Source organism: Fringilla coelebs (assembly GCF_963513975.1).
Source record: "Fringilla coelebs genome assembly, chromosome: 3".
NCBI classification, from domain to species: domain Eukaryota; kingdom Metazoa; phylum Chordata; class Aves; order Passeriformes; family Fringillidae; genus Fringilla; species Fringilla coelebs.
In genome coordinates, this window is record NC_140030.1 from 9,735,128 (window position 1) to 9,751,472 (window position 16,345).

At 37.6% G+C, this 16,345-nt stretch overlaps 1 protein-coding gene across 1 annotated transcript in view; it reads left to right on the forward strand.

The window, feature by feature from the left end:
- Positions 1–1,008: 1,008 nt before the first annotated feature.
- APOB (apolipoprotein B) overlaps positions 1,009–16,345 on the forward strand; it is a gene marked incomplete at its 5' end in the record, with an annotated part of 36,573 nt that continues 21,236 nt past the window's right edge. The window contains 16 exon segments of the mRNA XM_084203542.1: positions 1,009–1,066; positions 2,396–2,434; positions 5,040–5,155; positions 6,004–6,149; positions 7,139–7,292; positions 8,044–8,199; positions 9,161–9,285; positions 9,473–9,558; positions 10,301–10,520; positions 11,300–11,527; positions 11,694–11,811; positions 12,039–12,185; positions 13,627–13,838; positions 14,175–14,412; positions 14,960–15,136; positions 15,438–15,629. Coding sequence (XP_084059668.1) covers positions 1,009–1,066; positions 2,396–2,434; positions 5,040–5,155; positions 6,004–6,149; positions 7,139–7,292; positions 8,044–8,199; positions 9,161–9,285; positions 9,473–9,558; positions 10,301–10,520; positions 11,300–11,527; positions 11,694–11,811; positions 12,039–12,185; positions 13,627–13,838; positions 14,175–14,412; positions 14,960–15,136; positions 15,438–15,629 — 2,412 coding nt within the window.

Genomic DNA, 16,345 nt, shown 5'->3' on the forward strand with positions numbered 1-16,345 from the left:
TAATCACTTATGTCGATGTGGTACATTTATTTGAATACACTGTTAGAGTCTCTAGCTGGGGAATTTGGCTCCTAAAACTCTGCTTAAGGGAAAGACCAGAGAACTGGAAGTGACTTATCTCCAGCTCAGTCTTGTGCCTTCAGATAAGCCTGGGGGCAGCGTGCCAGCGTTTGAGGGCCCGTGTCCTACCGCAGTCCCTTGATCCGCCGCCGCAGCAGAGGAAGGGCGTGGGGACCCACCTCGGTGGCAGCAAAGACACAGGAGCTGTTGATGTGTTACAAGCAGTGGATGCACCTGAGAATCACCACGCAGGAATTAGAGCTTCTCCCCTCAAAAGGTGGCGGGACCAGAAGCACAACCCTGGTGCACCTGCACCGACGCTCACAGCGTGGGTACCGAACAGGAGGGGCTGGTGGCCAGCATGCAGCAGGATTCTGTGATGCAGTGGCCATCATGGGAGCATGGAGGGAGGAGTTGAATTACTGTTCAGCCATAGTGGAGGGCTTTAAACTCTTCAGAAGGTGCAGGCAAGGAAGAGGAGGCACTTGGATAACCCTGTATTTTAGGAGTGTTGGGATTCATCATGAAATCAGAGTTCACAAAATGATAGTTTGTGATTCCCAGAGGAAGAAGGATGGGGAGCCAGCAGGAGTGCTTACTGAGCCACTGTCAATCATTTATGAGCAGTCCTGACTAACTGGAGAATCCCGAGTTTACTGGAGGTTAGCTCAATATCTTAGAGGTTTTTTCCAACCTAAATGTTTCTGTGACTATCAGCAGCCAAAGCAGGGCACGGTGTGGAGCGCAGTGAGGATCTGGGACTCTCACCTTTGGACCTTTGGCAATTTGCTCTGAGCTTTCTAAACTGTTTGACTCAGCTGCTTGCTACAGACTATATAAATGGAGGTCCAAGTCAGAAGGCTCACTCTCCCTGAGGCAGCAGGGAAGACTTGAAGAGGGAAGAAAAAAGAGATAAAGAAAGAGCAGCAAGAGGGACCGGGGCTCACCATGGGCCCTGTGCAGCTCTTGCTGCTCTCCCTGCTGCTCAGCAGTGGTGTTCTCACACGTAAGTATTCTCTTTTATGTCAGCGCTCTTTAGTGCTTTATTTATGAGCCCATTAAAACAACAATATTGGAAAAAAATATCAAAAGGACCAAGGCTTTTAGAATTAGAAAGGTTCAGTGTGGCAGAGATATAATTTCTTCCCTTCATGGGAATGGGCAGTCATAGGAGGATCCCAGTGTAGAAAAGTCATTAATGTTGCCTGATGGCTTTTGAACAGATTTAATGTTTCTTGCAACTTGTAAGGCATTCACTGTTTTTCTTTAGCATTGTCTTTTTAAACTCTCATGGAGCTACTATAGCTTGGAGATACCATGCAGACTTGGCCCAGCTGTTGCTAACCTATTTGGCAGCAAATGTGAAGAGAGAGAGAGCAGTAAAGCAAATTGTATTTGGCAGGCAACTTAAATGCAATTTTGTATTGAAGGGACACATTTATCAGTAAATGAAGTAGGCCAGTAGAGGGTTTTTTCCCTAAGATCACAAGAGACAACTGTGGTCAATATGATGCTATGGATTGTGAGCTACCCTTGCTTCCCAAGAAGTAGTATTTTAGAATGCAGCTCTGTAGTGTTACCTAAAGCTTCAAGGAGCTTAAAGAGAAAAGTGAGTCGAGAGGTAATTATGCAGGTCTGATTTTATACAAAGATCTAATTGATCATATGGACATCTTTGTTGAACTAATGTTCTCTTCCTGACTGTTGTTACACAAATGTATTGCTATACAATAAACCTGGTTTCTAATTGCTGTTAATTATATTATTAATTTTATTTTAATAGCAACAGTAGTATTTCTGATGCTATTGTTACTGTGACTAATGTTACAGTCTATTTCTGTAGAGTGGTGTGCTTAGAATTTCCAGAGTGAAAACATGGAAAGTGTGCAGAGAACATTGTGAAAACTGTTGGCCTTCATGTGTGATATCCCAAAGTATGACATAGCATCCAATAAATGCAAAAAATTTAGTAGATTATATTTTGATTTTATTTTATTTAAATTGAGTCACATGGAACATATCTAAGACTGATTGGAGCAAATCATTCTTAACTTGAATAAGCTTCCAACCAGCATTCTTTTCCTCCAAGGAATTAACTCTCAGTATCCAATAAAGATTTATTGGCAGAGAATTTTTGTATTAACCTTCAAAGTTGTCCTCTTTTAAACATACAAAACCAGCCATTCATCCATTTTGCAGTATTTTTGTGTGGTCAAATAGACTAAAATTTAAAAGTAAAATATGTTTTATGGTACATTTCATCTGTCTTGTTTTACAAACTTTTTTGTAAACAGCTTTTCCAGTTTTTAATGTTGTTTGTTTGGGTTTTTTACAGAAGAAGAATCACCTGAAAGTGCAAATCCAGGATGTTCAAGTGAGTGATTTTTTTGCATTTCCTTTTGTTATCTTATCTCACTGTTTTAACTGAAACATCTTTCAAAGCCTGAGTTTTCCTAATCTTTTCTTCTGAAATGATGTAAATAGAAGTGATGGTAATATTCTTAAGTCCTTCTTGCCATTTATTTTAAGCATTCAGTTATACATTAGGCTTCATCAAATAATTTTTAAACTTTCCTAAGACTGGACAAGCTGAGGTTAAGTTTTTGAACTTTCTTAAATAAACTATTTTCCATTGGATTTGTGGGTTTGTTGTTTGGTTGGGTTTTTTTTTTTTTAATTTATTTCTTAATTGTCAGATGCAAATTCCTTAATCTAGAAATCCCTGGTTACCATGTGTGAAGCTTTAACAGTGAGGTTAAGTACACTACACCTCAGTGTGGACTGAATCTCACATTTTATTTACCCTTCACAGCTGCTGCTAAGCCCATATAATTGCACTTAGATTTCTAACTAAATACCTGTAGAATAAATCATCAACTCTGTCAGCAAGGACAGCAATTTCTTTAAACAAGCCAAGAGTCAGGAAATGCTGACTTTATGCGCTATCTTTGTCATGAACTCTGACTGGTGCTGACTGCTCGGTTAGATACATAATGTTCCACCACAGGGTCAAAGTACTGAATGAGTTCGTCCCTTCTTAGTCTTCAGGGGTTTTTTTTCCTTTGTTGGGTGCTTTAGCACCACCTCCAGGCAATTTAGTTTACTTCAGATGGCTGAACCACCTCAAAGACTGCTGGGCTTAATTACCAATTTCTTGTTTATTTTTTGATATAATTACTTATTTGTCATGTGTATGTCTAAGCTTATCATTTCTCCATTCCTTTTTCATTGGTTTCTGTTTAAAAGCAGGATATGAAGCAATAATTTTCACTCTAGCAATGTAGATACTGGCATTGCAATTTTTTCTTAGCACAGTTAGAGACTAGGATAGCCAAAAGTGACAGGATTAGTGATGAATCTTTTAATAGCAGCTAATTCTAGGGTTAAATAGATAAGTTAATTAAGTTCTCAAATGTTTTTAAGACGCAGATTGCTGCATCACAGTTAGTTATTATTGCAATAATTCTGTTTAGCAATTACATGAAAATAATCTCAGCTAAAGTATGTAAAGCTTATAAAAGTGATAGTGCAGTCAGGAAATGAGATTTATAGTACTAATTTGTTGTCCTCCCTGTGTATGAAATGGTGTGACGTAAAGGGCAATGTTAACATTGCCATTGGCTTCGGATGTGACAAAGATTTGATAAAAGAAGATTAAGCTACATTCCTGCAGGCACAGACAGGCAAAGTCATACAGATTTGATGGTGGGTGTTTGGGTTTATACCAGCATTACCTATCTTCGGTTTTTCTATAAAAGTAAATCAGGACTGCATAGGGTCAGGCAGTCACAAATAATCACATAGGAGCAATTTAGGAAATTGCCTTTCATTCAGGATCACAACAGAATCAGTTCCAGTGAGTTGCTCAGTCTAAACCAGAGGAACAGTAATTTTTGCTTCAGATTGATCTAGACTGCTCCAACCCAGACACTTCAAGTGCCTGATCCTCATCTTTAGTTTGAAACAATGGCTGCAGTTTTAGTGGGAGTGAATTGTGATTGCGGATATTGTTTGGGTTATGTTACTCATTTCAGACACCAAAGTAATATCTTATATTTCTGTATTTGACATAGAGACTATTTTTTTCTTTATATTTCTATTAGCCCTTTCATTCGTGCTTGCAGGGTTTAAAATTACAGAGGGCTGGGTTTGAGGGCAACAGGAAGTGGTTGAATACAGGTGGAATTCATTCCTTTGAGGAAGCATATTAGGTTTTTGATAGAAAGAGAAACACCTCTGGAAATACTCCCTCCTGCAATAGTTCTCATCATAATTTAGTGCTTTTCCCTTGTTCTGGATGTTCTCCAGTTAACTAAAGCTTCTGTCCATTAAAAATAATCTACCCTAGTAAAATTTTCTGATCTAATAAGTGAATTAGAGTAAATCATATTTCAGAGAGTCTGAGGCAGAAAGATCGTCCATAAATTCAGGTGAAATTGTATTGAGGAATGGCAGTTTTGGTGTGTTGTCTGTTTCTATGGTTTTTGCTTTCAGTCTCAGTCATGTGACAGGTAAAGCAGCTCCTTGTATTTGCATTATGATGGAAAAATCTGAGCTGAAAGGAATCTTTTTATTACCAATTTGAAAATTACAATTTTATTGGCTCAATTTAGGAGCCATAGGGTAGTTTTAAAACAGTTTTACACTTCAAGTTTTCTCCTGTCTTTCTCGTTTGTATTTTGGGCATGATTTGAAGGACAGGTGGGGTCACAGTGTCAGATCCCACCCGAGCAGTGGACCCCAAAATTTATGCTGCTCCCAGGAATTTTGTCCTATGCTTGAGAAAGTATCCAACTGACCTGAAGGCATCACTTCTCTGTCTGAAAGATATTCTGTATAAGGATATAGTGGGAGGATGGGTCTTCAGGCTTCCTTTTTCTGGCATTCATTTTAGTTACACAACACTAAGGATGGCTTATAAGGATTAATATGCATATCCTACCCAGGTCATAAAACCACTCTCATTTTCCCAATTGCAGAGGATGCAACCAGATTTAAACCCCTCAGAAAATATGTTTACTCATATGAAGCAGAGACATCCAGTGGGATCACAGGAACAGCAGATTCTCAAAGTGGTTCAAAGATCACTTGCAAGGTAGGCAAAGAGGAGTAAATACACCCAGCTGGGGAAGTGTGTACTTAACCACATGGGAGCTGGCAGCTGGGGAGCATCCTTCAATGATTTTACAAACAAGATAATCTTTTTGGAGGGCACATATTGAGAATGATGAAAACTAAGCCCCCCCGTTCTAGACAGACGCACTGAGGATGGCAGAAGTCCTTCATACCTCTGTGCCTGTGCATTTCAATCCCTGGCTGTACTTTTACATAAGAAAGGGGCAAGACCTGGTACTTCAGTTTTCCTTAGCTCCCAGACTTGGTCTAGCAATGTCCATCAAACATTCTAGGAGTTGAATTAAAATAACTCCTGATGCCATGAAAATCACATGAGAGCCTGCTGATGGTAACTCAAGGTGATATCAGGCCTGTAGGAGTAAAGGGTCCCATAGGCCATGTAACTCCCAGCATCACCTTATCTTGCCCAAAACTTTCTCAACATAATGTTGGTTTTGAGAGGTTTTTCTCCTGAAATGGAGTAACTGTGAAAATATTTTTATTTAGTACATGCTGTTCTGATAGAGTCTAAACATATTGATCAGTGTAATGACTCAAGTTTTCATACAGTTCTAATAGTCAAAATTCTCAGAAACGAAGTTGCTCATTTATATGATACGTGCTATTAGCCAAGCAAATACTTGCCCTCTTATCTCCTCCAGGGGGTTACCTTAAGCTATTTAGTGCACTTTGGAGTCTTTCCCAACAACTGGTAGCAGGGTGATCCTGACACTTCACAAATCCCAAGGAATTTTCAAAGCAGTAGCAGGGTGATCCTGGAAATGTGATAATGCTAAAAAGAATAACGTATAATATTTGTGTTTTCAGGTTGAGCTGGAGGTACCCCAGCTATGCCGCTTCATCCTGAGGACAGTGCATTGCTCCCTGAGGGAGACATTTGGTGTTGACACCGAGGGAAGGGCTATTCTGAAAAAGTCCAAGAACTCTGAGGACTTTGCAAGTGCCATGTCAAAGTAAGCAATGCCAATTTGTCATCAATACTTGAGACCTTAACATGGAACAGGCTGCAATGCAAACAGTCCACCCTGATTATGTTTTTCTAGGCATGGGACACATTTCCTGATAACATGGTAGATTTGTTAGCTGTTTCCAGAGCAAAACTGTCCCTGATACACTTTAGAGTTAACATAGCTCTCAATTGCCAGTAGGAAAGGGAATTTTACATACAACATTTTCACCTGGAATGGTTTCTTCATTTCTACATCAGGAAGTTGTTGGATAGTGCCCCAAAAGATTATTGCAAGTGTAAATCTTATTCCTTCTTGTAAGCACATTCTCAAATGGCCACACTCAGCTGGTTTAAGATAATATTCCTTTGCTAACAGACTGTGCATTAGAAAGGCATTTGAGACTGAAGTCCAGATTTCCAATCCCAATCTCTAATGGCCTGTATAGCTAATCTTTTCCTACCTATTTGCTTTTGTAAGTAATTTTTCTACTCCCTCCACTCAGCTAGTCTCTAGTGCATGTCAGTGCATATTTTAGTCATGCACCTTCATGCTTCTTTCAGTGCCTCAGTAGTCACCTTGTCTCACTAGCTATAGATCTCAAACTACAGACAGTGTTAAAATATGTTTCACAGAAAACAGTTAAGATTTTCTTTAAAGACTAGTAGTGAATCCTTCCCATCTTTTCGTAGTTTATTGCAGTAGTTAATAATTATCCCATTCTAAAAATTTATTTATCTCCTCTCGGCATTTATGCAACTCTAACTTTCAACCATTGCTCTTAGTATTTGCTTGCCCTTAGATGACGTAATCTGGCGAAATCAAAATGTCCTTGGCTGGAATTTTGCTGCTTTAATAGTAGTACTTTCTGTTAGTAACAGCAGTGAATAGTAAATAATGACAGACCAAGATAAACATGATGCTTTAGTCCAGTAGGTTATTGATAACATGTTCTTCACTGCATTTCATACTAATGTTGTTTTCCTGGGGGGCAGGAATGAGCTAAAATTCAGCATTCAGGATGGAACAAAAGTCAAGCTGTATCCAGAGAAGGATGAGCCTCTGAATGTACTGAATCTCAAGAGAGGTATCATCTCAGCTCTCCTTGTGCCAACAGAAACGGTGGAAAACATAAAAACAATTCCAATGGTAGGTCTTTTGAAAGCATTCACTTTATTGTGTTAACCAATGGGAAAAAGCTCACCTGGAGTTATTCCTGAACATTATTTTCAAAAGGCCTGGTGTGGGTTTCTCTGGGTCTGGATTGAAGGCACTTGAGACAGTAGTTCATGTTTGGACTCAGGTGTTTATTATTTTTTATCAGTAAAACAGCCTCACTGCTGTGAGTTTGGCAGCTTTTCATTAGAAGGCACAAAATGGCCAACAATCTCTTGCTACAAGGTCTTTTAAGACTAAACTATCCAATTAAGAGCTGACACCTAGATTATTTCACTTTTAAGCCAATAACTGACCCCAAACAACCCGCAATGCAGACTTTTCTGCCCAATTACAAAATGCCACCCAAACCCATGGAGAAGGAAGAAGAAGAAGAAACCCAGGATGACACCCTGTGCCCTCCATCTTGCTTCCATCAACAACTTATTAAAAATCCCAACACCTAAATTTCTCACCAAGTGACACACCTACACTACTCTCTATAATCAGTTTCACATTTTTGTGGATTCTGGTCTATCTTGAAGTCCAGGAAACTTTCTCCATGAATGAGGGTCAAAGTCAGTGCTCCCCTGGGGGTCAGGGCACCCCAGAGCAGACAGGGAAATATTCCCAGTGCCCTGGGTTTCCATAGCCTGGACATTCAGATCAGAAAGGGTGCCTTTCAGGTAGATAAGAAAATATCTGACAGCATGAGCAAAGACACTGACTTCTTTCTTCTTTCCAGGATACTGTGTATGGAAAGTGTGACAGTGAAGTTGAATTCAAATCCAGAAAAGGGAATGTTGCAGAAGATATTTCAATTACCAGGTACCTGAAAGGCTGTGACAGCTTCAGTCCCATCAGAGATCATGTCAGCCCCATTGCCATTGTAAAAGGACTAGTAAGTATGCCATTAAAAATTATATAATGTAAGATTTTTCACACCAGCCCTTAAAATGATAAATAACCACTACCATGACTACTTTTATATTTATTTTTTGAAAACGTAGTTTTATTGCACCCTTCCATTAGATCAGACTGCAGTATTGTTGGCTGTCAATAGAGAAAAACAGATGCAGAGCAAGAGTGTAATTACCTTCTTTAATGTTCTCTATTTTAAAGGAGAGGTTTTCATATATGGAGTTAGTGCTATTGATTATTCAATAATCTTTCAGAGCATAGTCAAACTAGGTGAAAATTTTCAAAATTCCAATTTTAGCTAAAACATGTAGACCTCTAAAACTCTAAAATATGTGTAAGGTCGAGGAAGATAGAGCTCTAGATGCCCTGAAGTAAGTGGTTTGGCAAAATGTTCAGTCTGCCTGTTAATCCACAATGATCAGATGCAGTTGCTTGCATGAATATTGTCAGATTTCTTCATGATATGATGGCATCTGTGCTTTTGGGTGTTTTAACAAAAAAAAAAAAAGGTTTCATATAGTGCGGAAAATATATTTTATAACTTCTGCCACTTCTACAGCTTTTTGTAGAAATATTTAAAATTTGTGTCATGAGACTGAACATCACAGTTACAAGGGGACTGCACTATTCCAAAAATTACAAATTGGTTTTATGAAGGAGCCTTTGTTGTAGGCAGCAGGGGATCAATCATTAAGTAACTACTAACCCAAGCACCTCAATAGGGCCTGAGGGAACATTTCAGTGGGATTTTTGCCTGAGAAGAGACTTAAGTCCAAAGATTGTTACTGGCACAATTTTGTCTTTGTGTAAGAATTCCAGTTATGCATCTCCATTTCCAATATGTAGCTGTTAATCTTACAGTAAAACTGTGTCAGCCTTTAAAACTGTGATTGTTTCCTATTCTACTCAGTAAGCTGACTGCCAAACTATTTATTTTACAGAACACCCCGTTATCTGCCCTTCTGAAGAGCACTCAGTTCTGTCATTATAATATTGATGCAAAGAAAAGGCACATAAGAGATGTTGTCTGCAGTGAAAAACACCTGTTTCTGCCTTCCTCATACAAGTAGGTTGCTCACTATTTATCATTAGCCTGTATTTGTAAATGTCCATTTTAAACGGTGATGTATCACATTCTGCCCTGACTTCATCCCTGAATGGACATTTTGCTTTTAAGAAGGCAGGAGGGCTGTCAAGACCTTGTAAAAGCACTTGGACTTAACTAAAGCACTAAATTTGTCTTTCTTTCCTAGAAATCGCTATGGCATCATGACAGAGGTCAACCAGACTCTGAAGCTTGAAGATACCCCAAAGATCACTAACAAAAATTTTGATGGAGGTATATCTGCAGTTCTCAATATTATAAATACAGAGATTAAATATAAATACAGGGAACATTTTTTTGTGGTTTTTTTATGGTGAATTAATTAAAGATGAGGGCACCAAATAAACTTATCATTTTAAATGAAATTTTATCAACTTAGTAAGGAAAAGTTTGAGTACAAAATGGGAAAACCCAGAAGTTTAAGAACACCCTTAATTTTAAATAATCTTTGTGTTTTCACTTTAATTTTAAAATTATTCTTTAAAAATTAAAAATGTATAATTTGCTTGAAAAGTAATTTTAATCTTATTGGAAATTAGTTTAATGTACCCTTTTCAGCTACCCATAATTCTTAATCATCTTTTAGCTTCAGTGCCAAATGTAAACAATCCATTATTACTATATATTTTGTTCTGAAACATACTTTTCTGACCTTCAGCTGTTAATCTCAGTCATAAAATACTTCTTATAACATTTATTTATTAAAAGTTTAAAAAGAAAACTATGGTAATATGAGAGTTGTTAAGGAATAATCTTCATGAAAGTACAAAAGAATGTATACAAATATTCAGTTTTTGGGGCAATCATATTAAATTCCACAGCATTATTTTTGTGAATGTTCAGCTGTTTAACTTCCACAGTTATCATAATAAATAATGTACAGATTTGTATTTATACTGAATGTATGACAGAAGATAAAAATTAACACAGGTCCCTGATAAAGACATAAGGAATGCAATTTTTTTCCAATTTCTAGATGCACTGGAAGAGAAGGGACTTGCACTGGAAAGTACAGATGCCAAACTGCCCAGGCAGGGAGATGCTGTTCTGAAAACCCTGCAGGAAATGCAGAAACTTACAGCCTCCCAGGAGAACCAGCAGAGAGCAAGACTCTTTTACAGATTTGTTTCTGGGCTGAGGAGTTTGCATAACAGCACTCTTGGCTCTCTTGTTCCAAAGATGATGGAAACCTCAAGGTGTGTTCAGTAGGTCACAGAGCAAGAACACCACACATCAATGCCATGGCAAAACCATGCTATGGTTGATAATTTGCTGCAAATGGTTTTAAATTAGAGGAGTAGTGGATGTGAAGAGTGTCTTTCAGAAAGATAAGTGTTATGAGAACTATACAGAGAGGGAAATAAGGAAGGGAGCCTCAAACCAACTGTGTGTGCCTGACACAATCCTTTGGATGAGTTTTTATAGCCAAATATCTTTCATGAAGCTTTGCTCAAGGACAATGGCTGTAATTCCAAACCCCCAAGTGTGACTTATAGCAAAGAACACAGTTTTGAGTGTGAGACTTCAGCAGACATGGAAGAGTGCTACTGTTTGGTCTGACCCTACCCTCCACTCCACAACCTTACTCTTTTGTCTGAGCTGGACTTGAGCCAGTTTACATATACTTTATGTCCTCCATCTGTAATGGAACTAGAGCCTCAGTCTGGGTCAATATATTAGACGATAATACTTAAAGTTGGGGAAAAGTCTGTTGTGAAAGAAAAAAAAGATATGTCCGTGTAATGATCATATTGTTAATATTTACTTGTTCTAATTTAATTGGGTTGTTAGTATAACTTGTAAAACAAACTTCTTTTTCATAAGAATTTACATAATTTGCTTCCAGACACACATAAGCTTACATCATTTATATTAAAATACCTTAATAAACCTGCCATATGTTTGTTTCAAACAGTCAACATGCAGTGATAACTGCAAACAGGGAATTAATTAAAGTCATCTCTTCTTCTTTCAGCTCCATCACTGTCCAGGCCCTGGCCCAGTGTGGGACTCCAGAGTGCTACAGTGCAATCCTTCAAATCCTGAGAACTGGAAACGTGAATCCACTTGTGGCAGACCTGGTCACATACACCCTGGGACTGTTGCCTTCTCCAACTCCACAAAGAATACGGGAAATTCTTAACATGGCCCAGTATCAGCCAAGCAGAGCTTCATTCTATGGCTTGAGTCATTCTGTTACTAAGTAAGGATAGCATGCAATTGTACAAAATTACAGTGCTTAGAGTAAACCCAGAGAGTGTTCACTTTTGGAGAATATTTTTATTTTCATGTATTTGCTCTTTAGGAATAAAATATAGACATTTCCCAATTTCCTCTTCTGTTTCTGATGTGTTTATCTATGTCTTTAGGTTCTACAATGAGAAGAAGATTGTGACAGAAGAAATAGCAGATGTTGCAGACTTCATGGTATCACTGCTTGGCACTGATTGTTCTGGGGAAGATGAACTCACGTACCTCACACTTCGGGTATTTTTATTTCTTTCTTTCCTTATGCAGGCTATTATTATAATACTTATATTATATTATATTATATTGTATTGTATTGTATTATATGATATTGTATTATATGATATTATATTATATTGTATTATATGATATTATATTGTATTATATGATATTATCACATATATTCCTCTACTTCTCTTGGTGGAGAGGAAGTTTTTATTATCTTCCTGTGTTTTCCTCACTGCCAGGCTATTGGAAACATGGGTGCAGTAATGGAGAAAGCTAAACCCAGTGTGAAATCTTCTCTGAAGACATGTATCAGAAATGAAGCTGCATCACTTTCAGTTCAGAAAGCAGCCATCCAAGCATTCAGGAAAATGACAATTACTGAAGAGGTAAATTGGTCAAAAGAACTAGGATAAACTGTTCTCAGGAGTTACTGAATATGCAAAGCTATTCCCATTGTTTCAATTCTGCTATCTCCCTGTCAGCTGGCTCCAGCTTTTCAGAACCCCTTTAGTAAGTTTCCATACACATACCTGGGAAACCTCCTGACTTAGTGGGCGTTGCTCTTTTTGAGATGCGGGTTTTTTGTATAGTTAGTCTCAGTTTAAATGGGAAGATCAAATCTGTTCCTTTTAGTGTCTTAAGCTGACTTCTGCTTATTTAAAAGTAGTATTGACTAATGAATTACCCCAGACATAAATGTATTTAACTAAGAAAAACTCATATCCCTATTCTGTACTGGCAAATTACTTGTCACTGCTAACAGTACTGGGTAGATGTGTGTTTACAGTGCAGCATCCCTTACAGAATAGGTATCATTGTACAGAGCATTTCTGCTCAGTATGGTGAGATAGTTTCAATATTGAAAAATTTCTTCTATAAAAGATATGCTCTCATTTCCAGACAAGGCTTAAAAAGTCTGGGATACTGGAAACACCTGAAACTCATATCCTCAGATTCAGTTTAATACATTTAAATTTTTAAATTACTACTTAGTTTTAAACTAGGTCTTTAATTTTTCTGCAGCAGTAGATTTTGAGCATCTTCTTTTCCTAAATTGAATGATCTTTTTTCCAAATTTTGACAAATTGTCTGCACTTATGATTCCCAATGATCAAAAATCAGAATTCTTAAGTAAAAGTATAACCTCTATATACAAGAGAAAAAATAACAGATTTTTTTTAAAAGCAAAAAAAAAAAAAGATAAGGGAAAAAAAAAAGAGGAGAAAAGTAAATTAAAAATGCAAGAAAATAAAGGATAAGAGCGGCTATTTACAAGACTATTTACAAGTGAGAGGACAAGGGGATATGGGTACAAATTAAAAGAGAGCAGTTTTAGATTAGACATTAGAAATAAATTATTTACTATGGGGGTGGTGAGGCTCTGGCTCAGAGAAGCTGTGGATGTCCCATCTCTGGAAGTGTCCAAGGCCAGGCTGGATGGGGCTTTGAGCAGCCTGGTCCAGTGAAAGGTGTCTCTGCCCACAGCAGAGGAACTGGAACTACATGGTGTTTAAAGGTCCCTTCCAATACAAACAATTCTGTGATTCTCTGATTCTATGAAAATCAGTTTTAATAAAGCAATAACTTCTATGATGTTTTCTAGCAAAAGAGCGTTTAACAAAATAACTTCAAAAAAACTGTTGTGATAGGCTGTAGAAATAAGGTACAAAAATAGGTATGCAGTCACTAAAGACTTGGACTCGGTGATCCATATGGATCCCCTCCAGTTAGAATATTCTGTGATTACTTCACCCTATATATTCCCCAAAGGGTTTAGCAATATCATCCATGAGCCAGTTCATCAAAAACCTTTTTCTATTTGTGTAGGACCGTTCAGCCCTTCTCAAAGCATTCCAAGAACTGGATGCACCCACAGACAAACGTCTAGCATCCTATCTCCTAGTGATGAAAAATCCCTCTCCAAGTGATCTCGCAAAGATTTTGAGAGTCCTCACAAAGGAGAAGAGTGAGCAGGTGAAAAGCTTTGTTGCCTCACACATTGCCAACATCCTGGACTCCCAAGAACTGGACATCGAAGAGTAAGTGAAATTTAGGTGCATATTGGTCTCATTGGAAGAAAAAAGTTTTGACCATAATTGCAGCAGTAGTTATCTAGCAGTGAAGTTTTTGACTGGTTTTTCTGTTTATTTGAACAAGCACATCAGCTGAGTAAACTGGCTTTGTCAGGACAGTGCCAGATTATGGTCTTTTCCTTAAGTCTTATGTTTACTGTTAAGTACGTGCAGAGACCTATCCATTAGCAATCAGCACAGCTGTATGAATGTCTGCAAAGGCATAAAAAATCCCTTAACTAAGACTAAATGAGTGTTTGGAATATCTACTAATCATGTTTTAATTGCTATCCTCTTGCCTAGTCTAAAAAGCCGAGTTGAAGAAGCTCTGAAAGGAAATCAGCTCCCAACAGCCAAAGATTTCAAAAAATTCTCACAAAATTATCAGATTTCAAAAAGAGTTACTGTGCCTGGAATTGACCCCATGTCTGCCAAAGTAGAAGGAAATGTGATATTTGATCCAAATAGCTATATTCCTAAAGAGACCATGCTGAAAACCACCCTGCATGCCTATGGATTCGACCCAAGTGATGTCTTTGAGGTACAACAATTCTCAAAACCATTTGCTCGTATTCAGCTTCCTTCTTTCTCATTTCTGTTTTCTTATAACAACTTTCTGTGAATAATATATTTTTTTTACAAGCCTTGGGAGAAATCTAAAGATCACTGTGACTTCAAGGGGACTTTGATTTGGTCTCAATGGGCTTTACAGCAAGCCATTCATTATGTGATGTCACTTGCCACTGACTGGATGGACGACCCTGTTGAAGTTATTAAAGGGCTCAGGGTAAAATGAACCCATCCATAACAAATTGACTTTGTGCTAATGGATCATCGCTGGCACACTGAAGTACTCATAGTAGATTTTAAGTGAGATACCACTTAAATGCATAGGTTTTTTGTTGAACCTCACCATACAGATAAAATGAATTATAAGACATAGTGTTCCATAACTTCCATTGAGTCATGGGCTTCTAGGATACACTTTAAATGCAGTTTTTGCTCCCCAGAAAGTCCGTTTCTTGTAAAGTTCCAAAGAAAAGGAGGCAACTGTCTTAGTTATGCATTGTTCTTTCTGTTCATTTCAGCTTGGCTTGGATGGAAAGGGATTTGAACCAACACTGGAAGCATTGTTTGGAGAGAATGGATTTTTCCCAGACACTGCAACCAAGGCCTTGTACTGGGTTGATGGCAAAGTGCCAGAGAAGGTTTCCAAGGCACTTTTTGACTATTTTGGTTACTCGCAGGATGGCAAGCAGGATCAGGTACAGCTTGAAAACCTTCTCTGTGGAGCACAGCATTCCTATTTTCCCACACTAATTACAGCACTTAGTGCTTTACTCTATATGCTCTTTCTCCCCTATGGTGCGATAAACAGAAATCCCAGAAATCCTTAATGTTATTTATAATGCGTTTTTTTAATTGTATTTGGAGGGGTCTTTGTGTGGATAGAAATCTATAAGTGCTTGTGCAGAATAGCTGACATTCATGAAGTACCTGTTCTAGATATATGACCTTACATGCTTCTTATAAATCTGTTTTATTGCTTTCTGACTGAATTTTCAGGATATTGTGAAAGGAATAATCCTTAACCTTGAAAAACTGATAAAAGAATTGGGCAGCAAAGAAGCTCCAGAAGGAAGAGCATATCTAAGAATCCTGGGAGAAGAACTTGGGTACATGAAACTCAATGATTTTAAACTGCTGGGAAGCTTGATTTTAAAGAGTGTTAAAACTCTTCAGACTGTTCCTGAAATGGTATGTTTCTGATGCAGCCATGTGCATTATCAACTTTTTTTTTAACCAGATTTTTTTTAAGATTTAGATTGTATTTAACTACTATGCAAAAATATTTGATACCAGCATGAAAATGAAATTATTTAAAATAAAATATCCAGGCCTATGTTGAAGGACTCTGAGAAATCTATGAAGACTCCTCAATAACCAAGTGGCATTCTCCTGGAGGATTGGTGAGGGGAAGAAAAAAGGGAAAGTTCAGATCATATTGTATTATTGAAATATCTACTGGAACCATTTCCAAAACTTTGGTACTGGCTATTAAGTTACATTACTAAATTTTAATTTTGTAAATATGTGTTAATATTAAAAATGTCATCCTTGTCATGTTAAAAAAAAAAGATGTAGTACATTTTAGGAATGTTTGGTAATTTGGTAATATCCTTCTTTCACTGAAGTAAAATAATGCTTTGCCATTGACTTGGGGGAAACCAGAATATTACATGGTATCTAAACCAATTCACCTTTGTATGCGTATGTTAAGGTAAATAACCAGTGTGTGTCAAGGCTGGTAAAAAATCTGGCATTCATTTAAAGTTCAGCTTTTGCTGACAGTCTTTAGTATATTTTTTGAAGCAGTAAATCTGTGGAAATTAGATTCTTACGCCATATGAAATAAACTTTTGAGTTATATAGAGTTGCAATCATTCCCTGATCAATTTGAAAAGTACAAAATG